The sequence below is a fragment of the Peromyscus maniculatus genome, chromosome 3, assembly GCF_049852395.1.
Source record: "Peromyscus maniculatus bairdii isolate BWxNUB_F1_BW_parent chromosome 3, HU_Pman_BW_mat_3.1, whole genome shotgun sequence".
Taxonomy (NCBI): Eukaryota; Metazoa; Chordata; class Mammalia; order Rodentia; family Cricetidae; genus Peromyscus; species Peromyscus maniculatus.
Window position 1 is genome coordinate 113,413,252 of NC_134854.1, and position 26,811 is coordinate 113,440,062.

Below are 26,811 nucleotides of genomic sequence, written 5' to 3' on the forward strand. Positions count from 1 at the left end.
GGGTGCCCTGCAGCGTGGCAGCTTCAGGACACACTGGATGGGGTTGTCCTCACATGATGCTCTTCTAGCCTGTGTCCTATCTACACCTCACCTCTGGAGGGTGGGGCTCACAGGGGAAACTCTGGGAGACCCTGGCCAGGTGTGGTTGAGACCTTACTCTGGGGCACTTCATCCATTGGTGTTGAGACAACTGGGCAGGCTTGTGAAGGCCCCTGAGGGCCTGTGGGATTCACTGGAGGTTTGTAGAGACTGGAGGCTGCTTGGAGCTTCCTTTCCTTCCTGCTCTCACCTTCTGGAGGGTCGAGGGTTGTTTTTAACAAAATCTCAGTCGTTCAACTCTACCCATGAAGACCCGGGAGCCAGATGCTAGGGTGAAAGCCCGCTAACTCAGAGAGGCAGAAAGAGCATTCAGCCGACCTTCCTTCTCACCTAGGTCCCTGAAACCTCCCGCCTTCCCTGTGCGGTCTCAAACCAAACTCCTCCAACCGAGTGTCCCTCCCTTCTACTTCCTGCGTGTCTCTCTATCTGTCCTCTTGACTCCCTCTTACTCTCTATGGTTTTCCCGTATGTTTACCTCCTGTCAACTGGTTTCATGCTGCCTCTTGACTCATGGTTGACTTTATTTGGTCCTGTTTACAGTATTGAATCAGAAAGCTCTTGGGTGAAAGGTGTGTGCTAGGGCTGAGCCACAGACCAACTAGAAACAGGTTTTTGCAGTAAATAATGCAATCTCGGGGTTCCCAGTGTGATCAAATGTCCTCCAACAGGCGAGGACTGAGTCAGTTGGAGTGAGCCCCAGGGCTCCAAAGATCCCTCAGATTCTGAACTTGGCATGGACACAGGCTCTGTCTTTCAATGTCATTTTTACGGTATGCCTCCTGGCTTCCTAAGCTCTTCCTAGCCCAAACAGGGCTTCACATCCCCCAGTACATCCATGGCCCTCCATCTGTCGTTTCCCGCTTCTCCTCCTTTCCCTGCCTGACCAGATTCTGTATGTCTACACATGGGCTTGATCTGCACAAGTCCCGCCCCCCCCCCCCCCCGCCGCCGCCCCATCTCCCTTGTTCCGTGGGCCACCCCACACTCTGTACTCTCTGTCCTCATACTGCATCAACACAAGGTGTCCACAGGGTCGGCGCCAGGCCCCTGGGCTGCCAGGCATCCCGCAGGTCCCTCACTCGGCAGAAACCTGTCTGCTTTCACTGCTCCTTTCCTTTCTCACCTGTGGCCAGCCCCCGCTCCCCTCCCCATCCTCCTTCCCGCCCGAGTTCCTCCCTGTCTTCTTCTGCTCCTGCCTCAGGTCTGTGCATTTGCTGCCCCTGGCCCAACGCACTTGGGCCTCCTCAAGTCATCCGGCCTCGGTCAAATGCCACCCCCTGGAAGATGCCTTTCCTGAGTCCCCAGGATAGCAGACTTCCCAACCCAACCCTTCCCAGTTTACTGTTTCACGGAGCCACAAGTGCCTGGAACAGGTGGGCATGTACCATTTACCCCAGGGCCACCAGCCCAGGGAGGTCAGCCAGCTGGCCCATCTTACTGGCTGACAAATACCAGTCCCTGGACGCACCTAGCACAGATTCCTGCCAGCTGCTGGTGACCACCTGCCGCCATTATTCCATTGCTGACTTCCGGGCTCAGGCCATGCCGACAGGCCCTACTTACCCTGCCTGGGTTTGGGTGGGAGCTGGGCAGCCCAAGCATGTCCATTCTCCAGAAAGCTCATCTCTCTCTCTCTCTCTCTCTCTCTCTCTCTCTCTCTCTCTCTCTCTCTCTCTCTCTCCCTCTCTCCTCTTTCTCACCCCAGATCTTTAAGAAGTTACTGTCTATCTTAATGTTTAAAGTGAGAGTTGGGTATGGTGGTCTAGACCTGTTACCCTAGTACTTGGGATGCTGAGGAAGGAGGATTCTCTTTTGCTCAAGGGCAGCCACTATTACAATGTGAGACCTGTCTATAAATAAATAAATGAATAAATAAATAAAATCTTCCCCTAAAACAAATTGACATATATTGAGACCCAGGGACTATACTTTGTTGTATTTTCTAAACGATAAAAAGCAGGGCTGGGCTTACCCAGTCAGTGAGGCAGGCACCAGGACCTGGACTCAATCCCTAGAACCCATGTAAAATGCTGGGCATGGTGCCATGTGCCTGTAATCACAGCTCTGGAGAGACAGAAGGAAGGAGCCCTGGAGTTCACTGGCCAGCTGGTCTAACATAATGGTTGAGCTCCAGGCCAGTGAGGGACCCTGTCTCAAAGGAGGTGGACAGTGTTTCTGAGGACAAAACCTGAGGTTATTCTTTGACATTACACACATGCACACAGGCACACTCACTCACACATATACACATATGCACACATTGCTTCCCCTGAAACACATGCATACATACCCACATACATTCACGAGTGCAACCCCCTCCCCCTACACACACACCAGGTACCATCAGAACTGATAGTGTGAGAGTCCCTGTTCATGACTTCAGGGGATTGTGCTGTCCAGGGTCTAGCCTGATGCTGAGTCACTGGGCCTGTGGGTATCTGTACCTTTTGCAGGAGCGAGGATTGGTGGAAAGATGGCGTTTGAGTGGCTGTGGAGGACTTTGAGGAGAACAGGGAGCAGGAAGGGGGAGGCTCCTGGAAGCATTCGTGATTGGTGGGAGGAACCCCACTAGTACTGGGCATAGTGTGGGTACTGGTGATGGAAGCCAGACAGCAGGGAAGTGGCTGGCGCCTGGATCACTCTGGCATCCTAGGGAAAGGCAGGGAGGCACAGTGGGGAGATGGCTAATCTGGGTACGAGGCAGGGCAAGTGGTGTGGCTTGGTGCAGCAGAGCAGAGGAGAGCTGACCTTAGGGATGGACAGGACAGAGACAGCGAGGCGCTGTGATGAGGTGGCGGGAGCATCCAAGGTTGACCTTGGAGTTCCAGGGTCTCGTGAGGTAGATGGTCTTGAGCTCTGGAGTTTGAAGTGGGGATGCAATATACACAGGATTGGATGGCTGTGCCAGAGCCCAGAGGGGGCCTGTTCCTGTCCTGTGCCCCTCACCACATCCCCTGGCTGGCAGCCATGACTGGGAACCCAGCCAAGTGTTTGGAGGAGGGAAACTGTTCTAGTGGCTGTATGCAGACGTGGGCATGGGAGTGTGTGTGCAGGATGACCCACGGGTGTGTCTGGGTGACGGGGCAGGGTGAGACCACAGTGCTGGACTGAGTGAGCATGTACTCATGTGTACTTGCTTGCTTTTTACATTACTCTGTGTGTGTGTGTGTGGTGTGTGTGTGTGTGTGTGTGTGTGTGTGTGTGTGTGTGTGTGTGTGTGTGACTGTGGGCTAGATGACGCAGAGGGCTCACGTCACCTCGAGCACAAAGATGTGGGGCCGCATTGCTGACCTGCTTCAGCGTCCGTGGCACCTGAGTGACACATGCTCAGGTGCCTGCATCTTCCCTGCTGTGGCTGTCTGTGAGAGAGAGAGAACGAGGGCTGAAGGATGCATGAATGTGGGGAGAGGGGCATGCCTGGAGGTGGAGGTGGCTGTGTGCGTTGTGTACACACGCTGGGGCGTGCACCTCATCGCTCTGTGTGTCCCTTGGTGTGACAGGCTTCCTCTCCATCCTTCCAGGGCCTCTCAAGACATGATGCTGCTCCAGGAGTCTGCAGGAGCATGGCTGGCATTGGCCCTGGTCACAGCCCTGACTCTAAGCCCGGGCATGGCAGTCCCGTATCAGGACTGCACAGGCGCGGAGTGCCCACCCCTGGAGAACTGCATCGAGGAGGCACTGGAGCCAGGAGCCTGCTGTGCCACCTGTGTGCAGCAGGGCTGTGCCTGTGAAGGCTACCAGTACTACGACTGCGTCGTACATGGAGGTTTCGCGGATGGCCGTGTGCCTGCCGGCCAGTCCTACTTTGTGGACTTCGGTAGCACCGAGTGCTCCTGCCCGCCGGGGGGCGGCAAGATCACCTGCCAGTTTATGCTGTGTCCTGAGCTGCCACCCAACTGCATCGAGGCTGTGGAGGTAGCTGACAGCTGTCCTCAGTGTGGCCAGGTGGGCTGTGTCCACAGTGGCCGTAAGTATGCCGCTGGCCACACCGTCCACCTCTCGCCCTGCCGGGCCTGCCACTGCCCGGATGCTGGCGGTGAGCTCATTTGCTACCAGCTCCCTGGTTGCCAAGGGAACTTCTCAGATGCAGAGGAGGGTGACTCTGAGCGACAGTACGAAGACCCCTACAGCTATGACCAGGAGGTGGCCGAGGCAGAAACCACCGTGGCCACGGTGAACGAGATCCAGGCAGGTGCAGAGGGCCCCCCAGCTGCTCTGGGAGGTGGGAACTTGCCACCGTCCTCCTTCAGAGCAACTCCCAGGCCAGCTGCCCTCCCCAGACCCACAGCAGCTGCTGCCCTGGGTCCCCCAGCTCCCATGCAGGCCAAAGCCAGGAGAGTGACACTGGACATGGATGAGGAAGAGGAGGAGCAAGTGGAGGAGATGGAAGCCACTGAGCCACCAGCAGCAGGTGGCCCTGGGAGGCTGAACAGCTTGCCTGCCACACCCCCGGCCATCCCTGACCTCCCTGGCCGAGAGAAGGAGGCTGAAGCCAAGGCAGGGCTGGAAGAGAACTTTATTCCTGATGTCCAGGCCACTCCTCCCAGCGCAGGGCCGGAGAGGGCTGCACCCCTGCCTAGGTTAGGCCCGGCTGGTCTCATTCCGTCTCTGACCACAGTCAGCTCTCCTGGGGACCCAGTGAAGTCCAGCAGCCACCCCATCCTATCCACACGGCCGCCTGACAGAGCCCAGGTCACACCCTCCCCAGAGGTGCCTGAAGAACTACCCCTCCATCCGCGGTCGCGACCTCCATCCCAGGCAGAAGAGGACACGGACCCCAACTCAGTACATTCTGTCCCCAGAGGTGGTCCTGATGGTAAGGCCCTTTCCTGTGTCCCCGCAGGGCCACTGAGCCTGGAAGGAACTGTTGCTTCCTATGGGTTCCTCACAGGCCTGAGACAAAGTGGTGTGGGTTGGTGGAGGTTCCCATGGTGCTTTCTTGAAGGCCTAAGACAGAATGGCATTGGCCAGGGGAGTTCTCAGCGCTGCCCTCTCATAGGCCTGAGACCAAGGGGTACAGAGAGGTCCTTGTCTAGGAGTACAGGGCCCTTGGTGGGCTCTGACTGAGGGCACAGAAGGTTTTCTTCATCAGAATAGATTACGATCCTGCCTACTGGAGTCTAGGGGTGTCTTAGCAGGAGTCACAGGGCTCTGCAGATCTGGTCAACTGTCCATGAATGTCCTCCTCCAGAGGCCCAGCGGTAGGCTGGTGGCAGAGGGGACATGTTCTATTGTGGCTCTAACTCTGCTGCTCCTTCCAGCCAGGAGTCTGGTTAACATGTCAGCCCCTCAGTGCTGCTACAGTGGCTCACGCCTTACACAAAGTAGAAGCTAAAGTCCTTGTGGTGTCCATGTGTCCTTTTCAGCTGCCCAGTGGCCTCCCCCCTCCTCCTCTGACCCCTTACACTCTCATAGTCGGCTTAGGCCCACTGGTTTCTTGGCCAGGCAGCCTCCGGCCCTGGGACCTTTGCACTTAACGCTGCTTCTGTCCGAGATGATCTTCCAGGTGTCTGGATGACATAGTCCTTTGCTCTGTGACAGGTCACTTCCTCAGGGTGCCTTCTCTGCCACCTGCCTGCCTTCTGGTAGCTTTGACCTCGCTCAGCCAAAGCTGACATTATAGACATAATGACTTGGGTCCTTGCTTATGGTTTTCTGATGTTTAGCATTTCACCAGTCAGATCTGGTGCTGAGCCCAAGGGCTCCAGGACCACCTGTACATAGTTGGCACTCTATAAATGTGGGGTGATGGATGGAACCGGTGGGAGACCACTGTCTACCTCCTCTCTTCCTCGTTCTTCTTCACCCCTGTTGACTCAGTGTCTCCCTGAGAATCTGATCTCCCCGCTGTTCTCAGTGTTTGCTAACAGCATCGTTCCCAGCGCAGACAGCACCTCCCCCAGGAAGTCTTCCCTGAACAGTTGCGTCTTGTCTCCCTCCAACCCACCAATTCTATTCTCTCCCCCTTTTCTTTACAAAGGTGCCTGGGACACTGTGTGGTCTCTAGAAGCTTTCCCCATGGCCAGAGCCTGTGTCTTGATCAGTCCCATACTGTAGGGTTGTTTGTGAGCAGGCCTTGATGGCTCTGGGAAGACAGGAATGGGCTGGTGTGGCGCTGGGCCCCAGGCTTTGAGGGATGGATGTAAGGGGAGGGTCTGGGAAGGCTTTCAGGCAGAGTGGATGTGAGGAGCTCTGAGACAGTCACCTTGTGACCACGTTCCTATCCTGTGGCTTCAAGCTTTGTGGCTGTGAGTGGGCTTTTCACCTGCCTGGTGTCTGCCCATCTATGATGTATCCCATGGCACTTGCTGGGCATGGGCTGTGTTTGGAACCTGTATATGGGCAGCAAGGGTGCCATTGGGGGCTGTGAGGCTCCTCAGGCCTGTGGTCCTCATACCACCAGTACCTCTGTTTCCAGCCTGCTTTCCTTCCCGTGGCTCCCTGCTCCCAGCCTGCTAGGGAGGTGTGGCTGTAGAGGAGGCCTGTAACTGACTGGGACTGGAGCCCAGGCTGTTCTCAGCCCTGAGCCTGGAAGTGCAGGGGGCAGGGAAGGTTTAATGAAGTGCACGTGTGTGGGAGGGCTCAGTGCCCTTAGCCTGCAGCCTCCAGGTTTCCAGAATAGGAACAGCCCTGGCTTTCCACAGTGGCTCCGTGGGATCTGGGACCAGCTTTGCTCACCTGGTGGATCTTCCTGCCTGGCCTTCTCAGCTGTGTTTGGGCTGAGGCATTGATGAAAGCTGCCACCGCCGGAGACTAGGCCTGGAGTACCCTCATCTACTGCAGGGCCATCCCAGCAGGGGCCCAGCTCATGCAAAGGCCCAGAAGAGTATAGTCAGCAGGGCCAGGCTGGTACTGCAGCTTCAGCTAGGGAGGAAGGAGTAGGTTTAAAACAGGACCCAGAAGTCTGGGCCTGACCAGATTCTCAGTCTTTGCTCACCATGGGCAAATGGCTTGGCCCTTTATGCCTCAGTTTCTCCATCTTCAGACAGCGTAGAAGCCCTGCTCCTATGTGGAGCTCCTCGGTGGCTGCAGTCTGCGGCATGGCGCGGAGTGTTCACCGAGCATTAGGAGATGTTACTGACTTTACTCTCATCTGTTCTTCAGCCACAGCTCTCTTCCTCAGCAGGCATTTGTGGGGCCCTGTCTATGTCAGGGGCAGGGCTAGAGAACAAGGCGGGCCCAGCCATCCCCTCGGGGGCCTAATGAGTGGAGTGCATTAAGCAGATAAAGGCGCAGGCAGCGGGGCATGCAGCTGGTGAGGGTGGGCGACAGCAGGCCTCGTGGGTGGGGCTCTGGTGGCCTGCCAAGCATCTGAGGGAAGCTGAGTCTGAAACTTAGGGTCTCCAGGCTGCTATTGGAGGGGAGTTTGGGGCCACGGGCAGGGGAGAAGCTGGGAGAGACAGCTTTGCCCTTCTCAACCTTCTAGGTTTACTGAGAGGCATGCCGGAAATGACCCCGGCCCTGTTGCCATGGCAGCCCTGGGGCCTGGAGAAGGTGGTTTCTATCCATCGTCTGAGCCCTACCGGGGCGGGGGTCCTGCCTGGGAGTCAGAATTGTACCAGGGATCCCCACTGCCTCAGCTGGGCTGTCCCTGCCTCTGAGCATGTCCAGATGTAGTCTAAATAGAAGCCACATGCCTGCCTCTCTGGGCCGTGGAGAGGGGCTCTGATGTCTGTTTCTGCTGTTACTCAAGGGACTTTGGGAGGGTGCTGTGTCTGCTGGCCTGGCATAGCAGAGGGAGCTGTAGAAACAGCAGGGGGTGGCCTTGGCCTTGAAGAGACCGTCAGAAATTTGAGCGGGAAGGGGCCCCTTTCCTTGGGTCCTCACTCTGCAGGGCAGGTGTCTATACTGACACTCCAGTTCAGGTGCTGGCTCCTACCTGTCCCAGGCACTGTCCTCTGGGCACTAGTATGTGAACTCAGTGATTATTAAGCCCCTTTGTCCCCACCCAAGCCCAGAGGGTTCTACAGAGCTCTATTCTGGCCTGTGGACATGGTGACAGGAAACGGCAGAATCAGGATCATCTTGAAGTCTGCATTGCCGTGTCCTGTGACCCTCTTCTGAGACCTGGTCACCTTCACTGAGGTAGATACTAATTCTCTGCTCTTGGGGAGCGCTGGGTGACTGTCAGAAGCTCAGTCGTCACAGATGTGATGGCCTCGGTGAGGGGAAGCTGGGCATGAGGCGGCGGTGTCCTGGGCCCGTCTAGGGGGCTCTGACTTCTCTTGTGGGTCAGGGAGGCTTGCTGGGGGCGGGGGGAGTGCCTGTGCTTAGTGTTGTGGCCACTGGAGGACTGTGAGAGGAGGAACTCCCGGCAGGGCGAGTGTCTATAAAGTTCCTGCAGCCAATAGGGATGACATTTGATTAAGAAGGCATCCTTCAGCTGATATGAGGGAGAGTTGTTGGTGCAGGGGCGGGAACCAAACCCAGGGCACCGTGCCTATCCTCGGGTGCAGATCCAGGCCTGGTGGGGCATAGCTATAATCCGTTACTTGGGAGGCTGGGACAGTGGGGCTACAAGATCATGGCCAGCCAGGGCAATGTATTGAGACTCCGTCTCAAAAGGAAAAGCAAGCAACAGAAGAGCGCAGGGTATAGCTTGGTGGCAGAGTGCAGCCGAGCATGTGCAGGGCCGCCTGTCCTCGGCACTCCGCTTACCAAAAAGGTTTGGGCCTGCCTTAGCCCACAGGGGTTTTAAACCTGTGAGGTGTCACGGAAGTCACAAGGATGACGGGCTGTGGATGATTTGTCCCCTTCAGAAACTTGGGGCTCTGCCGATCCCATTCCCCACTACTGCCAGCTCACAGGGCCTGGAAGTGCCAGGGCTGCTGGGGTGGTGGTGGTGTGGAGAGCAGCCTGGGGCTTCCCCAACTGCTGCAGCCTGGGGCTTCCCCAACTGCTGCAGCCTCCGATGTCCTCAGCAAGGCCCCGTCTGCGGCTCATCAGCTGTAGTGAGTGTGCTGACCTTCCTGTCAGAGCTTTGGAGACACAGGGGACCTCATGGTCCGTGCTTCCCCCGGCGTTGGTTACTAAACATCTGAGAAAAGAATTGGAACTGAACTGTATGGAACGTGCAGTTTGGTCTTTATGCCCTAAGCAACAGTGTCACAGATGGTCACACAGCATAGGGATGCGTGACTGTAGTCTAGAGACGATCTAGAGCCTACAATGGCTGTGCAGAGGCCAGGCTGGCTCGTGTACAGGCCTGGAGCACCTGCTGTCTGGGGGTTATGCTGGGGCCTCCTGGATCCAGCGCCCTTAGCATCCTTAGGGGAAGCTGAGCGATATGATTCTGGTGCTCTGCCTTTGTTTTGCGGACCTGCCATGCTGGCCCTTATTGGTCTACCTGTCAGCTTCTCTGCAGAGCATGCTGGGGATCATTAGAAATGGGAAGGCCTCCAGGAAACGACACTTCTGCTCGGTGTTGTTGAATGACAGGCAGGTACGGCCATGCTGGGCTCACACACCACTAAGCAGGCAAAAGGAAGCAGCCCTTCCCACGGGACAGACTGGTTGCTGCTAACCCTCTGTCTCAGCTCTGGTGTCACCGCCAGTGGTTGGCAGTTGGATTTGGGTCTGTTACTCCGGGTCACTGTTTGAAGCATGGAGTGAAACAGCTCTGAGAGAAATGATGGGGGACATCCCATTTAACGGAGAGCAGAAACTGTCATCCCAGGTTAGGGGGCTTTTGTGAAGGTCATAGCAGAGATGGTGACAAGCAGACCCTGCCTCCCTGTGGGAATCGTGGGCTCTAGTTCCCACGGAGGACTCACAGGTAGCTCACATGGGTTTCCTAGGCTGTCTCCTCCCTATAGGCACTGGTTACATTTTACAATTGTCCCTACAGTGAGGGTCTGAAGCCAAGGCTGGACCTTTGGTGGCTTTCTTTAATCGAGACAGATTTTCACTGTGTAACCTAGTCTGGCTCCAAACTTGCCATCCTCCTGCCTCAGGTTCCCGAGTTCTGGGATTAAAGGTATCGTCCTATTTGATTTCTGTTGCTTTGATTGAACACTATGATCAAAAGCAACTTGGGGAGGAAAGGGTTTATTTGGGTTACACTTCCAGGTCACAGTCCATCATTGAGGGAAGTCAGGACAGGAACTTTAGCAGAAACCATGGAGGAACACTGCCTCTTGGCTCAACCTCAGACACATGCTCAGCTAGTCTTCTTATGTCGTCTAGACTCACCTGCCTAGGGACGGCACTGCCCACAGTGGGCTGGGCCCTCCCACATCAATCATCAATCAAGACAATGTCTTCCAGACTTGGCCTCAGGCCAGTGGGATCAATTGAAATTCCCTCTTCACGGGTGACTCCAGATTATGTCAGGTTGACAATACAAACTATCCGGCACAGATGTACACCACCATGCCTAGGGGAACAAGACCATGGGGATCAAAGTTCCTCTCAATAGTCTGTCTTCTCCATAAGTGGGATGTCCTCATGGTGTCTCTCAGGGCTGTCACTCCACGGGGACCAGGTTTCTCTAAAGTTTCTGTTTCTTTAATATCTTTCTTTAAAAGCAGGTTTATTGAGATCACATTTATGACCATAAGGTCCCCTGTATTTGAATGCATAGTTCAGTGCATTCGTATGCATACGTATTCACAGCTATGCAAAAATCATTCAAATCTAATTCCAGATTATTCTCATCCTGCTAGGACACCACATCCTGTCCCGGCTGCCTTCTCAGCTTGTGGCTGCTCCTCACCTTCCTTTTGCCTGTTGAAGTGTGGGTTCCAGATTCTAGGGTACTCAGGAACCTCCCTACTGGGGTTTCCTGGCCACGTGCCACCTCCGGGACTGTGGGGTTGGCACCCTCCCAAGCCATGACACTGCTGGTGCCTCTGGTGTTCTTCACAGACGTCCCCTCGGCCCCACATGGTCTTGTCTCCACTCTACATGGTCTCATTTCTGCTCCGCCTGGTCTGATCCCCATGGCCTTGTCTCTGCTCTGCTGTCTTGTCCCTGTTCCCCATAGCCTTGTCTTTGACCTGCATTGACTCCTCTCTGCTCCCCACGGTTTCTCATCCTCAGCTGACATGCTACAGCCTGTGCTAACCCGAAGATGAAAGAGTGCACAGTGGTCCTGGTGTGCAGCCTCAGCCCCAGGGCCGCTGCGGCCTGTGATGCTCTCCATAGCCAGCTCCGTCAGGAGGCTGACCCAGGCCCAGTGACCTGAGGAGAGCAGCTACAAAGTCCTCAGCAGGCCCCGGGGAATGAGCAGTGGCAAGAGAGTGAAGGGTCTCTCTACCCCTGAGTGCCAGCCCTCAGCACTGCGGCAGGGGCTTCAGGGGCCCCATCCTATTTGCTCCCCACAACAAAAGCATTTCCCCAGGACCCCCACAAGGGCAGAGGGTGTGCTGTTGCTCTTGCTGCCTAGCCTGCTGAGAGGATCCCCTGCGTGGATGACTCACTTCTTTCTTACTGTATAACCTTCAGGTAAATCACTTGGCTGCCCTGTAAAAGGGGTTTACGGCCACTGGAAGGCAGCAGGACTCTGCAGGACTCTGCAGGGCCCTCACCCCCCATGACTGCACAGTGCTTCCCAGCGTGGTGTTGAGTTACACTGGGAAAGAGCCTAGTTTGACTCTCAGAGAGTGGATTCCAGCCCCTGCTCCTCTAGGCTGTGTGACCAAAGGCAAGGGACTCACCCTCTCTGAGCCTCAGTTCTGTATGTGGAAGATGTAAAAAGTCCCGTTAGGGCTACTGATTTTTTTTTTTTGTTTTGTTTTTTTTGTTTTTTGTTTTTCGAGACAGGGTTTCTCTGTGCAGTTTTGCGCCTTTCCTGGAACTCGCTTTGGAGACCAGGCTGGCCTCGAACTCACAGAGATCCGCCTGCCTCTGCCTCCCGAGTGCTGGGACTAAAGGCATGCGCCGCCGCCGCCCGGCTGTTAGGGCTACTGATGCGACGTGGGTCAGCTCAGAGTGGTTACAGAGCTGTGTGGTGTGTTCCCTGCCTTCCCTGCAGGGGGGTTGCTGTGCTCTGGGGAGTGCAAGGAGTGTGGATTTGTGCTTTTGTGTGGACAGAGCTGTGTCTTTTCTGCTGGTCAGAAGCCTGTCCCTCCTGAGAAAGAGCCAAGGGCCAGGCCTGCTGGGGATGGGCTGGGGTGTTTAGCCGCTCACTTCCTGCCCCACCCATGTGTTTGTCATTCCAGCTGCCTCCAGATGTGCAGCTGAGTGCTCCTCCCTGCCTGCCCCCTCCTTGTGCTGTGCTCCCTTCCAGCTAAGTGTTCCTCGGGGCCTGCCCTTCACACAGTGCTCTCCTGACACGCCTTTGCCAGCTGTGGGCGAATGCCCAGCCTCCAGTCCTGTAGTGTTGCCTAGCTGGGAGGTGACATTCCATGACCAAGGGCAAGCGGGTGGATTATGTGTCAGGTGCTGGATTCATCTCTGGCTGCGTATGGATCTGTTCGTGTCTTGAGACACCCTCCGGGGTTTGCCATCTTTATACCCATTTTATAGACGGGTGACTGAGACCCAGGGAGGTTAAGGGAACTGTCCGAGGTCCCAAGGCCAATGAAGCAGAGAAATGTGCTGACTACCCACTTGGCCTTTTGCCTTGGTACTTCGTAGCCCTGTATGCCATCCTCCTGAGTGCCCAACTTCGCTGTCAAAGCAAATGGAGGCTCTGGAACTATGACAGGGCACTGGGCCCATTGGGCAGAGCAGGGCTGGTGCACAGCTGGCAGACGGCCGGCTCCTCTCTGGCCTCTCGGCCTGGGTCTCTTTGCAGGATTCCCTCCAGGGGCCAGAGAGCCAGATTCTCCGGGATGTAGGTGGTGGAGTCTGGGAAGCTGAACACAGGGCCTGACTGTCCTGCTCATGCTTAGAGAGCCACTTAGCTGAGGATGGGTCTCTGGTTTCCTTTCAGCACCCATCCTCTTGCCTTCTCCACTCATGCACTGACATGGCTGTGGGCCACACTCCTGGATTGTGCTGGGTGCCTGGGAGTCAGCAGGAAGCAGAGGTGAAGGCCTATCCTCCTGGGGTCCGGCTGTGGCTCAATGCCCAGGGGCCAGCAGACCTCTGGGAGGCTGCTGGCCCGGAAGCAGTTAGAGATGCTGGGCTGGTAGGAGGTCAGATCCCACTTGTATGGAAGCTTCTGGATCTGTTGTTTTCTGGGCCGGAGAAGCTGAGCATGATCGCTCTGGGTTTTCTCCAGAAGCCCGGGATCTGGAATTTCATCTGGAAGCTCCCAACATGTAAATATTGGCAGTTCATTCAGACAGTTTAAAGCACCAAGGAAGCGTGTAGTGGGCCTGACCTTGCTGCTGGGTGTATTGACATCCCTACTCCTTCCCATTCCCAGGCACACAACTAGAACTCTGAAGAGGCCAGGGATAGGTAAGGAGCCTACCAAAGGTCCAACAAGCTCAGAGATGGAACCAGGAGTCCTGACTCCTAACCAGAGCTCCCTTCCCTGTGAAGACCCCTCCCAAATGGGCAAAAGCCCTTGGGAAGCAGTTTCATGAGGGGGCCTGATTGGATCTGAGGGGACCAATAGCATCCTGTGAGGGGCGAGGGGACTGATGGCCATTCAGCTGCTACTAGGAAACCTGGAGAGCATCAGCTCTGGCTGTAGCTTGAGGAACAGAAGCAGTCAGGCCAGCATGTCATGGCGATTCCAGGCTTCTGCCCCTCCAGGCTGTCTTCCTGCTGAGCACAAAACAGGGCTGAGCAGGGTAGAAGACAGGCTTGGAAGAAGAGAAGGGCCTAGTGGGATGCCTTTAGGTCTCTGGCATGTGCCCTTGACCATGAGATGCAGGCCTTCTCTCACTCAACCCATGGTGAGCAACTTGGACTGCTTGTGGGACTGTTCCCATCCAGAGCAGACTCATTTGATATGCACAGAGACACATGAGTACACATGTACTTACATTTGTGTTAACATTTCCTGGGGAGGCATGAACAAATGTCTAAGACCATGATGACAGACCAAATGATGCCACCCAAGTCTACTTCGGTGAACCCATGGGTTTAGTTGGGATTACAAGAACGTGAACAACTTAACGTGTGTCCCCTAATAGCAGCTGTTAACTACTTGCACATCTTTGGGGAGCGGGCAGGGTTCGTGCCTCACTTCCGCAAAGGAATGTTAGGAGGCTCAGCCTTCAGAGGGATTGTGGGCAATCACTGCAGCTTTGATTTCAAGGCAGCAATAGTGTTGTCATGCCTAGAGGACAGCATCATCTCCCAACACACACACACACACACACACACACACACACACACACACACACACACACACACAGTGTTCTGGCCAGTTTTATGTCAACTTGACACAAGGTAGAGTCATTTCAAAGGAGGAATCTCAATTGAAAAAAAAATGTTTTCATAAGATCCAGCTGTAGGGCACTTTCTTAATTAGTGATTGATGGGGGAGGGGGGGCTAGCCCATGGTAAGTGGTGCCATCCCTGGGCTGATGGTCCTGGGTTCTATAAGAAAGCAGGCTGAGCAAGCCAATAAGCAGCATCCCTCCATGGCCTCTGCATCAGCTCCTGTCTCCAGGTTCCTGCCCTGCTTGAGTTCCTGTTCTGACTTCCTTTAATGGTAAACTGTGATGTGGAAGTGTAAGCCAAATAAACCCTTTCCTCCCCAACTTGCTTCTGGTCATGGTGTTTCATTGCAGCAACAGAAACCCTAGCTAAGACACTCACTCACAGAGAGTCACCACTGGGTATCTTCAGAAAATTGATTCCAGGAACATCCCCACTCCATCTTGGGTACCAAAGTTGGAGGATGCTCAAGTCTCTTAGGTAAAACCCGTGCATAGAACCTGTGTGCATCCTACTTCAAACGCCTGCCCATCACTGGTTATCCTGAGGCAGGGTGAATACGATGTGGCCATAGCTGCTACGCTGCACTGTCTGGGGAACAAACACCAGAAGGATGTCTGTGCACCTTCGCTCAATGCAGATACAGGTCTTTTAGAACTATTTTCCTATATTGAGTTGGTTGAGTCCACAGCCGTAGGTAGTAGAGTCAGTGGATAAGAGGGCCAAGCATATAGGTACGTGCATGCTGGGAACATTTCAGTCTTGACTCTGTATCTTAAAACTCTAAAAAATAGACACTACATCTAGCCCAGCCAATTCCCTAATGCCATCTAATGCTCCACTTTCTCTAATTGTTCCCAAGGTGGGCTGTAAAGCTTGTTTTGTAAAGGCAATATCTAATCAAGGATGATTAGCCAGCCAGCGTCTGGTTTACCGTGGTGGTTATATTCCCTGGGTTTGTTATTCCAAAACCTCTCTGAAGCCTAATACACACAGTCTCAAGTGTCTTTTGATGTAGCACAATGGAACAGGCCTTTGCCAAATGCCCTGTTGGAACTTAAAGTGCGGACAGCAGGCCTCGGTGGACAGCTCAGAGAATTCACACCTGTGCACACACGTGGCACGCACACTTGTGGCACTCCACCCCGCAGACGGAGACCTGTGCTCCCTGGTGTCACCTCCACATCGTTAGCTCTTTCTCCCTCCTGGCTCCATTGAAGTCATTGTTCTGACTTGCCAATGCCCTTGCCTGTTCCTGAGTTTGTTTTATAGAATGGAGTGATCCGACTTGTGTCTGGCTCTTTTGGAGGAAGGAAACACATTGGGTCCTATCCACATTCTTGTGGGTGGCAGGCAGTTAAATTGCTTTTGTTCATGTTAATTGCGGCCCCCGTTGAGATGGCAAGCAGAAAGTCTCAGTTCCATTCTGCTGTGGGAGTGAATCACAGCTTGCTGCTCTGCTCTGATGCCGATAGACATGTAGGGCTGCGTCGCTGGCAGCATTCCTCTGTGTCTTTGGGAAGCGGGAGGCCTCCCTGTGTGTTCAGTGGACACCTAGGTAGGAATCTGCTAACTACAGGGTGTGTGGCATGGACCGATGTTTCTCAGTGCTTTTCCGGAGCACCCCAAAGTTTACATGCGTGTGTGTGACAGGTGAGGTCTCACCACTCTCATCTTGGGCTCATCCCAGAGACAGCCATCTTTGACCCCAGAGTAGAACAGCATCTCCTCTTGGTTTTAAGTCACATTCATGAGAATTGTGGTGCTGGGGACCTTTCCTTGTGGCTGGCCCTTTCTGTTCTCATTTGCCTATGAGTGTGTGTGTGGCATACAATAGGTCAGGCCTTTGTCTAGCTATCCGTAACAGTGGCAGAGCCCTCCACTGAGAGCCAAGGAAAGATGCCACAAGTGCAGGCTGCAATTCGGCAGTCACTTCTGGACTCAGGCTCAGGTCAGCACACAGCGGGACCAGCCAGGCTTGAGGCAGAGCCAGCCTGACAGGAGGCAGGGGTCCATGGCATGTGTGTGCTAATAGGGCTGGGAAGAACAAGGGGGCAGGGAGCCAGACATAGAGAAGCAAGGCTGGGTGGGCTTAGGTGGAACCCCCATCCCAGCAGCTCCTTCTGGGTCCCCATCACTTCTCTGCCCAGTCCTGTGAACCTGGGGCAGAAGGCAGAGCTGAGGTCAGGACCTTTTCTGGTGTGTCTACTTCACAGGCTCCATAACAATGCTCAAGGCTCCTGGGTGGCCCAGAAAGGCTCACCCTAGGTTGTACAGGAAATGTCACCATGTCCCTCAAGGCTGGTGGGACCCACAATACTGTGTCATTCTCTGAGCTGTGTGCTGAAGCCCTCAAAGCAAACATCCTGTTGAGCAGGGCCCTGTGGAGACTCCCACTGCTACCCCCCCTGCCAGGAGAGAAAATGCTCTGCAGCATTTTCAAAGCCAGAATCCTTCAGGGCTTTTATGTCAGGGAAAGGGGACTGTCTAGGAGGTCTTGATGTCTGGGCTGGATTGTTTGGGACATCCATTGTTCTGTGATCAAAGGAGGTTATAGTCTCTGGAATCTCTGCATCTATTTACAAGGGAAGAGTTCTGGAATGGCTAATACCTGCCTGCAATATACAGAAAGCTAGGCTCCTTCCCAAGACACCATCTGTTGCTGGGACTTGGGTCTCAGCTCAGATGCCTGGTGCCTATCTGTGTAATCCTTTTAAAAGACGAACGTCACTTTATACAGCTCCTGAACTCTGACTGAAATACGTTCAGGAATGATCTCATTTCGTGCACACACCTGCCTCTGGCTCCTTAACACCTGTGTGTGATTGGCTGGGAGCAGCTTCACTATTTCATCTCTGATTGCTAGGTATTTCTGGAATCTTCGCTGTCACAAATGCATCATGCATCTGGGACCCTCCTGTCTGGGTTCATGGTGGTTGGTGTCTGTCAGCATATGAGATTCCTGGAAAGGGAAGTTCCAGCTCACAGTTCTTTATATTGTATTGCAATGCATTTAAAAAAAAATAAGATGAAATTTACAAGTATCGAGTGTGCAGCTGAACAGAATTAAATGAAGTCACACTGGAGTGAGATCTCCCATCTTCTGAAACTCTGTCCCTGTCAAATGCTAAGGCCCAGCCCCCAGTGCCCAGCACACTGCTTTCTGTCTTTGACTCTGGGTGGAAACACGTGCTGTCTCTAGTCTTTTCGTCTGGATTGCTGCTCTATCTTTTGTAAGTCTTAGGCCTCCGTCTTCACTATGGGATTTTTCTAGTCCTGTTACCGTATCCATTCCTGTTTTTGTCTCTTCCCCATGTCATGCTTGTGGGATAGGAACATGTCACGTGATGGCTTTGGTCATCATTGGCGGCTTGTTGCAGCACAGGAACCATGTCTCTGGAGATTTCTAGCATGGGCTGTTCAGTGGCCTGGGACCCTCGGGCATCTATTTCTTATTTTCCTAATAACAAAATCTCTGCAAAATGGGTTTGCACATCTTCCCTTTCAGCAGGTGGCAGAGCAGGTTTTCCAAATCTCTCTCTGTGCCATCCAGGGGTTTGGCTGAGTAGGTGGGTCAGGGAGCAATCGTATTCACTGGCTGGTAGGACCCTGAAGCCCGATACTCCAAAGACCACAGCAGAGTGGTCCAGAGCCAGGCCAGAGCCAGGCCATACCACTGTTCACCAGGAGGTGAGGAAGCCCCAGTTGTCCTTGGGAGGAATAGGGAGGCCCAGCCAATCCAGAGGAGGCAGAATGGGACTTCACAGTCATGGAGGCGTCCTCATCTGATTCTGATGTGTGGACAGTCACCTGGGTACCATCCTGGAAGTGACTGGAGAAGCGGAGGGTCAGGAGGTGAGGCAGAGTGAGGAGACAGGTGGGCTGTGTGTGCTTTGGAGGTGGTCCTGGGGGGGTGTGGATTTGATCTAGAGTCCTCAGAACACACAGGGACTTCACTGACACAAGAAGGTTCTGTGAGGCAGCAGCTGAGGCATCAGAAGGAGGCAAACATCCCAGCCTTGGGGAGCCAGGGGCAGCCTGAAGCAAGTCTACTGCTGGTGGGGTGCAAATTCCTATGACTAGGCCAGAAGTGTAGTAGGGGCCTAAGCAAGGTGACATAGGAAGCCCATAGATCAGAGGGCGTCACTGGAGTCAGAGTGTGAGGAAGAGGAGGGGCCAGAAGCCAGAGAGGTTAAGAAATTCCCAGAGAGTGAGGCTGAGGTGTCTGAGGTCAGGGAAGGAGCCAGGCCTGTGGGAGCTGCCTCAGGACCATCTTGGGAACTGTGGGGTGGAGTCCTCACTGTGACCTTGCCCCCTATATCTTAGATGTTGAGTCCACATTAGATCCAGTCCTCTGTATGCACCAAATGGGTTGACCTTCCAGCATGAGGTCACAGCCCCAGATGCCTTTGAAGTGAGAAAGCTGGGGTGGGAAAAGCCGGGGCAATAGTGGAAGTCTACCAAGTGCAGGCTAAAATCTGGTCCGAGACCAAGAAACTAGAAGAGAAGACCACCGAGTCCATGTGGAGGTGGCCCCTTGGCCTGCTGGAGGCTGGGTTCACAGGTCTTTCAGGACTGGCTGGGTCAAGTTGCTCATGTTCCCTGGAAGGGAAGGGGAAGAGAGGAAGTGAGGCTGGGCTGTCTAGCCCTCCACTTCCTCCGGGCAGAGGGAGTAACAACAGCTGGAGGGTTTGGCCCCACGCCTGGCTTGTTGCTGGCACTCAGCACGTCGCGGCTGTCACTGTTATCTCTTAAGGCATCCATCATGTGTTGCCTGGCCAGGACCCCGGGATCTGGTGCAATCTGGTTATCCCACAAGGCTTTCTTAGAAAAGCCTTAGGGAGGGAAGATTCCAGCCTGTAGAAGGAAGATCAAGTGTTAGAATTTGGATATGAAATGCCCCACCCAAGGCTCATTATGTCTTAAAGGCTGGGTCCTCACCCAATGGGTCATCTCTGCCACACACACACACATTGTACACTTTGTGTGTGTATGTAAGTGTGTGTGTGTGTGTGTGTGTGTGTGTGTGTGTGTGTGTGTGTGTCTTTATGGAGTCCAGGCTCCATAAATTTGTAATCCTCCTGCCTCAGCTTCCAGAATGCTTGGTTTACAAGCATGCACCTCCTTGCCTGACTTGTATACTTTTATATAGTCACTTTGGTAAATGGAGGCTGAGTGGGGTGATGTAGTGGGGTTGGGGTACACAAAGGTCAAGGGACATTCTCTGAGGAAATCTGATCCCTGAAAAGGGAAAAGCGAGTCAGCCTGGTTGAGAGCCATACCCCTGCTCCTCTTTGTTTTTATGTTTTCATTTTGAGACAGTCTCAGAAAGTTGCCCATGCTGATCTTGAACTACAATCCTGCTGCAAGACCTTCTGAGTAGTGGATTACAGGCTGGTTCCACCAGGCCTGGATAGTTACGTGAATTTCAGGATCACCTTGACAAACCCCATAAACAGATTGGGTCCTTGATTATAACTGTATTAAAGTTGTAGCTCACATACAGGAGTGTTCACATCTTGAGTCCATAGACCCTCTACTCAAGTATGCATACATGGTATGTGTTTCAAATAAGTGGTTAAAAGCACTTGCTGATTTAGCAGAGAACTCAGGTTCAGTTCCCAGCACCCACATAGCAGTTTAAGACCACCTATAACTCCAGTTCCAGGGGATATGATGCCCTCTTGTGGCCTTCATGGGCTCTGCACTCATGTGGTGCACATACACACATGCAGTAACACATAAAAGAAGAAAAGAGAGAAAGGCAGAGAGACAGAGAGATTCCCTTCTTGTTGGACAAAATTCTTACTGCTGATTTATTTCTGGATTTCTCTTTTATCTTTTTAAATTTTTTAAAAAAATTATTTATTTTTATTTTATATGCATTGGTGTTTTGCCATGGGTGTCAGGTCCCATGAAACTGAAGTTACAAACAGTTGTGAGCTGCCATGTGGGTGCTGGGAATTGAACCTGGGTCCTCTGGAAGTGTTCTTAACCATTGAGCCATCTCTCCAGCCCTGGGTTTCTCTTTTAAATAGCATTTTTTCTGCTAAATTTCCTATTATTAATAATAACCACTATTTGAATACATCAATTTTGGTATGGGTCATTGTGTTATAATAATAGTATTAATTTTTATTAGTTAGACTTCATCTTTACAATTTTTAAAAAAGCAGCTTAAGATAGCTCTTAATGGAATCCCACAAGCCCCCTGAAGCTCTTTTCTTGTCTCCTGCTCCATCTGGGCCACTCAGGTCAGGCTCCTCAGAAGCAGAAGCCCAGTCAGGGCTTCTCATGTCTGTAATGATTCATTTAGGGACATGTCTTGGCAGAACAGTCTAGGGGATGGGGAAGGGACTAGCCAATCACTCACGGGTCAGCTGCTGCCTGTGCGGTCTGATCCTGTGGGCTCTGGAGTGAGCACCCCCCAAAGTACACACACACACACACACACACACACACACACACACATGCCCTTGGAGCCAGTCGCTGGCTACCCATTGTTATACCCACCCTGCAGGAGGACCAAGTCTCCCCAGTGCTTCCTTAGAAGGGAAGGGCTGGACATGCAGGGCAGGGGGTGGGTGGGGGTTGGGGTAAGAGGTTCCCTTGCCCAGTGCCTGCAGTCATGTACTGCACTTGGTGGCCCCCAAACCCAGCCACACCTCCTCCTTGCAACCCACAGGATCCACCAAAGACCTGATTGAGACATGCTGCGCAGCTGGCCAGCAGTGGGCCATTGACAACGATGAGTGCCAGGAGATCCCCGAGAATGGCGCTGACAGCGATGTCTGCAGGTGAGTGGCCTGGGGTGGGCAGAACTGCTCTTGCCTTCCCTGGGCCCCAGGTGTGTGAAGGTGACCAAAAGTGAATGCAGTGAGTCAGCTGGCCACAGGAATCTGTGGCTGTCTCCGTGGGTAAATGCAATGGTGTGCAACTTAGAGCAAGTTCAAAGGATCATCATCACCTTGGGGTCGCTGGGGCTCCCCCTCCCCCAGCTCAGCCACCCAAAATGGCCCAGAGCGTGGCTGCTCTTTATCCTCCTCTGCCACCTGTGATGCGGCTCCGATGCGCATGCTCTGCCTCCCCTGCCAGGATTGGTCGGCTGTTACCTTCCTTTCTCATCTTTGGCAGCCTGCTCAGTTTTCAAAAGGAGAGTCAAGTCCAGAGAGGCAGTGCAACTCACCTGTGGTATGGCCAGGATTAGAAGCCATATTTTCTAACGTCCAGCTCACTCTGCCTCTGCCTCCTTCTAAGCCTCTTCTAATTCTGAGACAGAGTAGCACTATGTAGGCACCACTCTCCCCACCATATCTACCCTGTCCTTTCTGAGGTTGGGTCTCTCTAACTTTCTCTGGATTGATAGTGGAACTCTGAATGCCAACTCCTTTCTTCAGAGGTCAAGGGCACAGCTCTGAGGCCAGTGGGTCCCAGGCCCACATCAAACCCATGTGACATGGTGGGGTTGTGCCTGCCCTTCTGCCTGTACTGGTCCCACTTGCTGCAGACCTCGGGTCGGACCTTCCCTTTTCTACACTCCGCCCCATCTCCCTCCTGTGAGGTGGGGGAACATCACCCTCCTGGGGAGGGTCCCGAGGAGACAGGCCCTGAAGCCGCCCCCTGTTTCAGGATAGCCCAGAGGCACTGCTGTGTCTCCTACTTGAAGGAGAAGAGCTGCATGGCTGGCATTGTGGGGGCCAAGGAAGGTGAAGCCTGTGGAGCCGAGGACAACGATACCTGTGGCGTCTCCCTGTACAAGGCAAGTCCCCCCCCCCGCCCCGCAACTGTGGGTGAGATGGGTGACACCACATCCTGGGGGTGGGGTGGGAGGTAGACTCACCCCCTGCCCAGGAAATGTTAAGTCATGGCATTCGTCAACAAATCCACAAAGGATGCATTGAACTCCCCCAACAACCCAGGTGACATCGTGCCCTCTCTGAGGCAGGTCTGGTTGAGTGTGGCAGGGTGTGGTGTGCCTGAAGGTGGTGCCTGAAGAGGTGTGCGGGTGGAGGTCGTGCTGGGGTGCACAGTGGCCCTAGGATCAGTGTGGCTGCAAGCAATACAAGGTCCTAGAAGCTGGTTTTCCTTGCATGTGTGTGCTGGAGGCTGGAGGCAGGCAGGCCAGGTAGTAGAAGAGGCTCTTGCTGCTGCAGGCAGGTGTGGAGTCCTGCTTCTGCCGTTACCTTTACCCCATGCCTCTCAATACATTCTCTCTCAGCCTCAGTTTCCCCAGGCGTAAAATGGAGGCAAGGAATTGCCCATCCTAGGGCAGGCAAGGCCCAGGGCCCGCACCTGGAGCTTGAGGTCATGTGGTCTCCGGCAGTGGGCACGGCAGCATCAGATGAAGGACTGGGGTGTCACTCACCACAGCTGTGCTTGTGGCTGGCTTGGCATCAGAAAAGGTTCAGCTGGGCTTGTGTGGCTGTCATTGGCTGGTGGCTGCTCTGGAGCCAGATGATGTAGGTGGCCCACAGCTTAACTGGCTGTCTCTGTTCCCTGAATGGAACATTCTCTCCCACAGTGGGCTGGCTGGGCCTGGTTCATATCGAGCTCTAAGAAAGATTGAAAGCATGTGTTGCTCAGCTTTCCTCACTGTGACGCGCCCGAGATCACCCCCTTATGAGAGTGAAAGGTTTGGGTTCAGTTCGTCTAGTTAGCCCTGATGCCTTTGGGGCTGTGGTGAGGTGGCATGGCATGGTGTGCCTGGTAGAGGCAGTTGCTCACATAAGAGGGAAGAGACTGGTGTCCCCAAGTCCCCTTCAAGGGCATGTCCTCAGTGACCTAAGACCTGCCACTAGACCCTTCCTGGGCCCTGGAGTAGGCATATGCCAAACTCACACTAGAATGACATGCAAGACCTTTAGAAGCCTGGGTTCAAAGTGGGCACATGGTCACTTTTATCTAACCCTAGTGACCAAAGCAAGTGATTGGTCACCCCAAGCTGGAGACACATGCTCACTCTCTGAGTTGCTGAGCTCTCCAGCCACAGACTGGGTACCAGGGAGGCTGGTCAGCTGGAGCTGTTGCTGCACGCAGCCTGTTGCCACAGTTTGACGATGTAAATCAGATTTCCCTGTGGCGGCTGGCAGTCTGCACTGGGTGGCTCTGCGTATCCTTAGGGATGCAACCTCTGTCTTTTTGTTGAATTGTCATTGTCGAGTGTTAGCTTCAGGTCCCTTCATGACCTGGCATGACATCAGGAGCTCCAGCACACGAGACGGGTACACTTCCAAGTTGACCCTGTCTCGAGCACTTTAGGATGTCACCGGGACTGTATGGGCCCTTTTTGCTGAGCTGACGGGATTGGAGTCCGCTTCTCAGGGTGGGGCATAGTGAGCAGGGCTGGGCTTCATTTGTAGTTCTTTCCAAAGGGACATTTATTCATTCATTAAAGAAAATTAACATTAGTCCTACGCTTCTCTAGACTTGGGATGTAGGGGTGGGCCGCCCTCCACCCTGGGAGAGCACACAGGCAGACAGAGGATCTAGATAATGTTAATTCACCCCAGAGCCTGCCCCAGGCCATGCCCACAGACCTTGGATGAGTCACAGGCACACAGACCGTGGGAAATCAGGCAGGCTCTGAGGGCTTGGTGCTGATGCTCTGTCTTCCTCAGCAATGCTGTGACTGCTGTGGCCTGGGACTCCGTGTGCGGGCCGAGGGCCAGTCGTGCGAATCCAACCCCAACCTGGGCTATCCCTGCAACCATGTCATGCTCTCCTGCTGTGAAGGCGAAGACCCCCTCATAGTGCCTGAGGTCCGTCGGCCGCCAGAGCCTGAGGCCACCCCGCGTAGAGGTGGGTGCTGCCCTCCCAGGTGGAGGCAGTTGGAGGAGGACGGTTAGGGTCCTTAGGATGGTTGGGCTGGGTGGCCTCAGGCCGCAGTGGGGACCCTGGTCCATGGCTGTATGTGGTTTGAGGTTTGATCTCTGCTCTATAGAGTTCTGCGGCTACTGACTGGACTCTAACCCAGTTTGTGCTGGTGTGGCAGTCCCACATAGTTCTCTGTGCCACTCACCAGTCACCAGTGACCATCTGCCCTTCTACCCTCTCCTCATCATCCTGGCTGCTCTGGCCATAACCACAGCCTTCCACTGTTTCCCCATTCCACCATGCAGATCTGCGTATCTATTTCTCCACCCAGTCACTTGTCCATCAGTCTGTCCATCCATCCATCCCTCCATCCATCCATCCATCCATCCATCCATCCATCCATCCATCCATCCACTTCTTATCCATTCACTTGCCTGTCCATCATTCATTGTTCCACTTCCTCATTACTTCCCAAATCTATTCATTATCTACCTCCCCACTCATTCACCCTCACACTCATTCACTTATTCTTTCACCTACCCACCCACTCATTTGTTTTCATTCATCTTTCCATTCATCTGTCCATCTACTTGCCCATCCATTCACTCACCCATCCATCCACCAGCTCATCTAAGGTGCTAGTTAAAAACAATAATTTCTGAAGAACAAGTTACTACCCAGACAATGGTTCAAGGTAGAGTTCAGGAAGAAACCCAGAATCAGAGGTCAGAACAGGATATAGGACCAGGTGGACAACTTGGCCAGGCAGGGTCTATCCATCCAACTTAACCATCCACATGATATCATAATATCCCCTTCCTGTGAGGAGCTTCTGGAGTCTTTCTTGGGTCTGGGAGATGCTGGTGGTGGGAGCAGACTGTTCTGCTTCAAGTCCTGTTTGAAATGGCCTCAGGCATATCCCCTCCCTGTTCTGCTGGGAGGATGGTTAGGAAGGGCATGCAGTTGGCAATGAGCAGGGCCTGGCCCATGGAGGTACATGCTGGTGTGCTCAGGGACCCTGGGCCTTGGTCTGCCTCTGCCCAGTCACAGTTCCAGGTCCTCAAGGACAGCTGTGGGCACCAGGCCAGGCCTTCTCAGGATGGAGCTCAATGCAGACACCTTCCCTATGTCAAGCCCTTAGCTGCAGCTTCATGCCACCATTCTGTTCTCTTGTTGCCTGAGGTGGATGGCAAGGGCTGAGGTATCAGACCAGGGGAGAGCTGCCCAGCAGAGCAGCCTCCTCTTCCTCTCCCCTGCTACCCTCTGCAGAGTAGGCCGTGGGTCCCAGAATCTGGAGGCACGAAGAGACCCAGTGCTGGCCCAGCTAAGGAAGCTGCAGACAGACGTCACATCCTGATCTGTCTCAACCTAGGCCAGCACTCTTTCTATGACTCTAGTTCAGCACTTTAACAAGAGCCACCATTAGGCATGGTCCTGTCCTATTGAAGAGACCCAGGTGATGAAGGCTCAGACCCGCTACCATAGGTTCACTATCATTCATTCATTCATTCATTCATCCATCCCCCATCCACCTAACCATCCATCCATCCCTTTCTCCCTCCTTCACTCCTCCATCCCCATCTGTTGAACCTCTGTTGCTTTCCTGGATCCCATGGGCTCAGCCACACAGTGGCCAAGCTGGCTATGTCCCCAGTGCTGACCAACCACCCCAGTTTCAGAGGCGGAGATGGCAAGCCGGGAGGCCCTGTCACTGGGCACAGAGGCTGAACTGCCCAATAGCCTGCCCGGAGATGACCAGGACGAGTGCCTGCTGCTCCCCGGGGAACTTTGCCAGCATCTTTGCATCAATACCGTGGGCTCCTACCGCTGTGCCTGCTTCCCTGGATTCGAGCTGCAGGGTGACGGCCGTACCTGCCGCCCAGGTGAGCTGTAGGCAGCCCAGGCACAGGCTTGTCTTGCCCGTGGAGGGTGGCCTGGCTAGGCTTCCTGCTGCCCCCTGGGTTGATGCTGGCAGAAGCCAGAGGAGGCTTCTAGCTCTGGGGATTCTGAAGACTGCCTGAAGCTGGCCTCAGGCTTTAGAGACCCTCACCAGGCCCTAGTTGTGTTCCTAGCATCATGGCGTTCTCCCTGCCAGCTGTACGGGGTGGAGCTGCCTTTTAGTCTAGACACCCCCACTTCTTTCTTCCCACTTTTGCCTTCTCCTAGTAGCTGTGAGATCGCTCTTGCCCAAGGTGTGCTTGTACCCAGAACCTCAGTTTCCTCCTTTGTGAATGGGCAAGAGGAGTGGTCAGTGAGGTCATCAGTCAATGCCCAGTGTGGGTGCCTGTGAGTGTCCAAGGCCAGACAGAAGATGTAAGCCTGCCCCCTGCTGTATGCTCTGCTTACAACAACAGATGGAGGCGCGCCACGGTTGGACGCCGCCGCAAGGGAGTCTGCCCCGAGGAGGTCTGAGTCTGCCCCGAGGAGGGCTGAGTCTGCCCCGAGGAGGTCTGAGTCTGCCCCGAGGAGGGCTGAGTCTGCCCTGAGGAGGTCTGAGTCTGCCCTGGGGAGGTCTGAGTCTGCCCAAGTGTCCCCCAACACCATCCCCCTGCCTGTGCCACAGCCCAACACCTGCAAAGGTGAGTGGAGGGGTGTACTCTCTGCAGGGCCTGAGCT

At 54.1% G+C, this 26,811-nt stretch overlaps 1 protein-coding gene across 3 annotated transcripts in view; it reads left to right on the forward strand.

Moving 5' to 3' along the window:
• The window catches only part of Fbln2 (fibulin 2), a 62,103-nt gene that overhangs the window by 19,161 nt on the left and 16,131 nt on the right, over window positions 1-26,811 (forward strand). For all 3 annotated transcript variants that reach the window (XM_006972537.4, XM_006972538.4, XM_042273646.2), the window contains 6 exons: window positions 3,621-4,915; window positions 21,068-21,179; window positions 22,012-22,141; window positions 24,000-24,180; window positions 25,869-26,078; window positions 26,550-26,774. In XM_006972537.4, coding sequence (XP_006972599.3) covers window positions 3,621-4,915; window positions 21,068-21,179; window positions 22,012-22,141; window positions 24,000-24,180; window positions 25,869-26,078; window positions 26,550-26,774 — 2,153 coding nt within the window. The remainder of the gene's footprint in view (window positions 1-3,620; window positions 4,916-21,067; window positions 21,180-22,011; window positions 22,142-23,999; window positions 24,181-25,868; window positions 26,079-26,549; window positions 26,775-26,811) is intronic.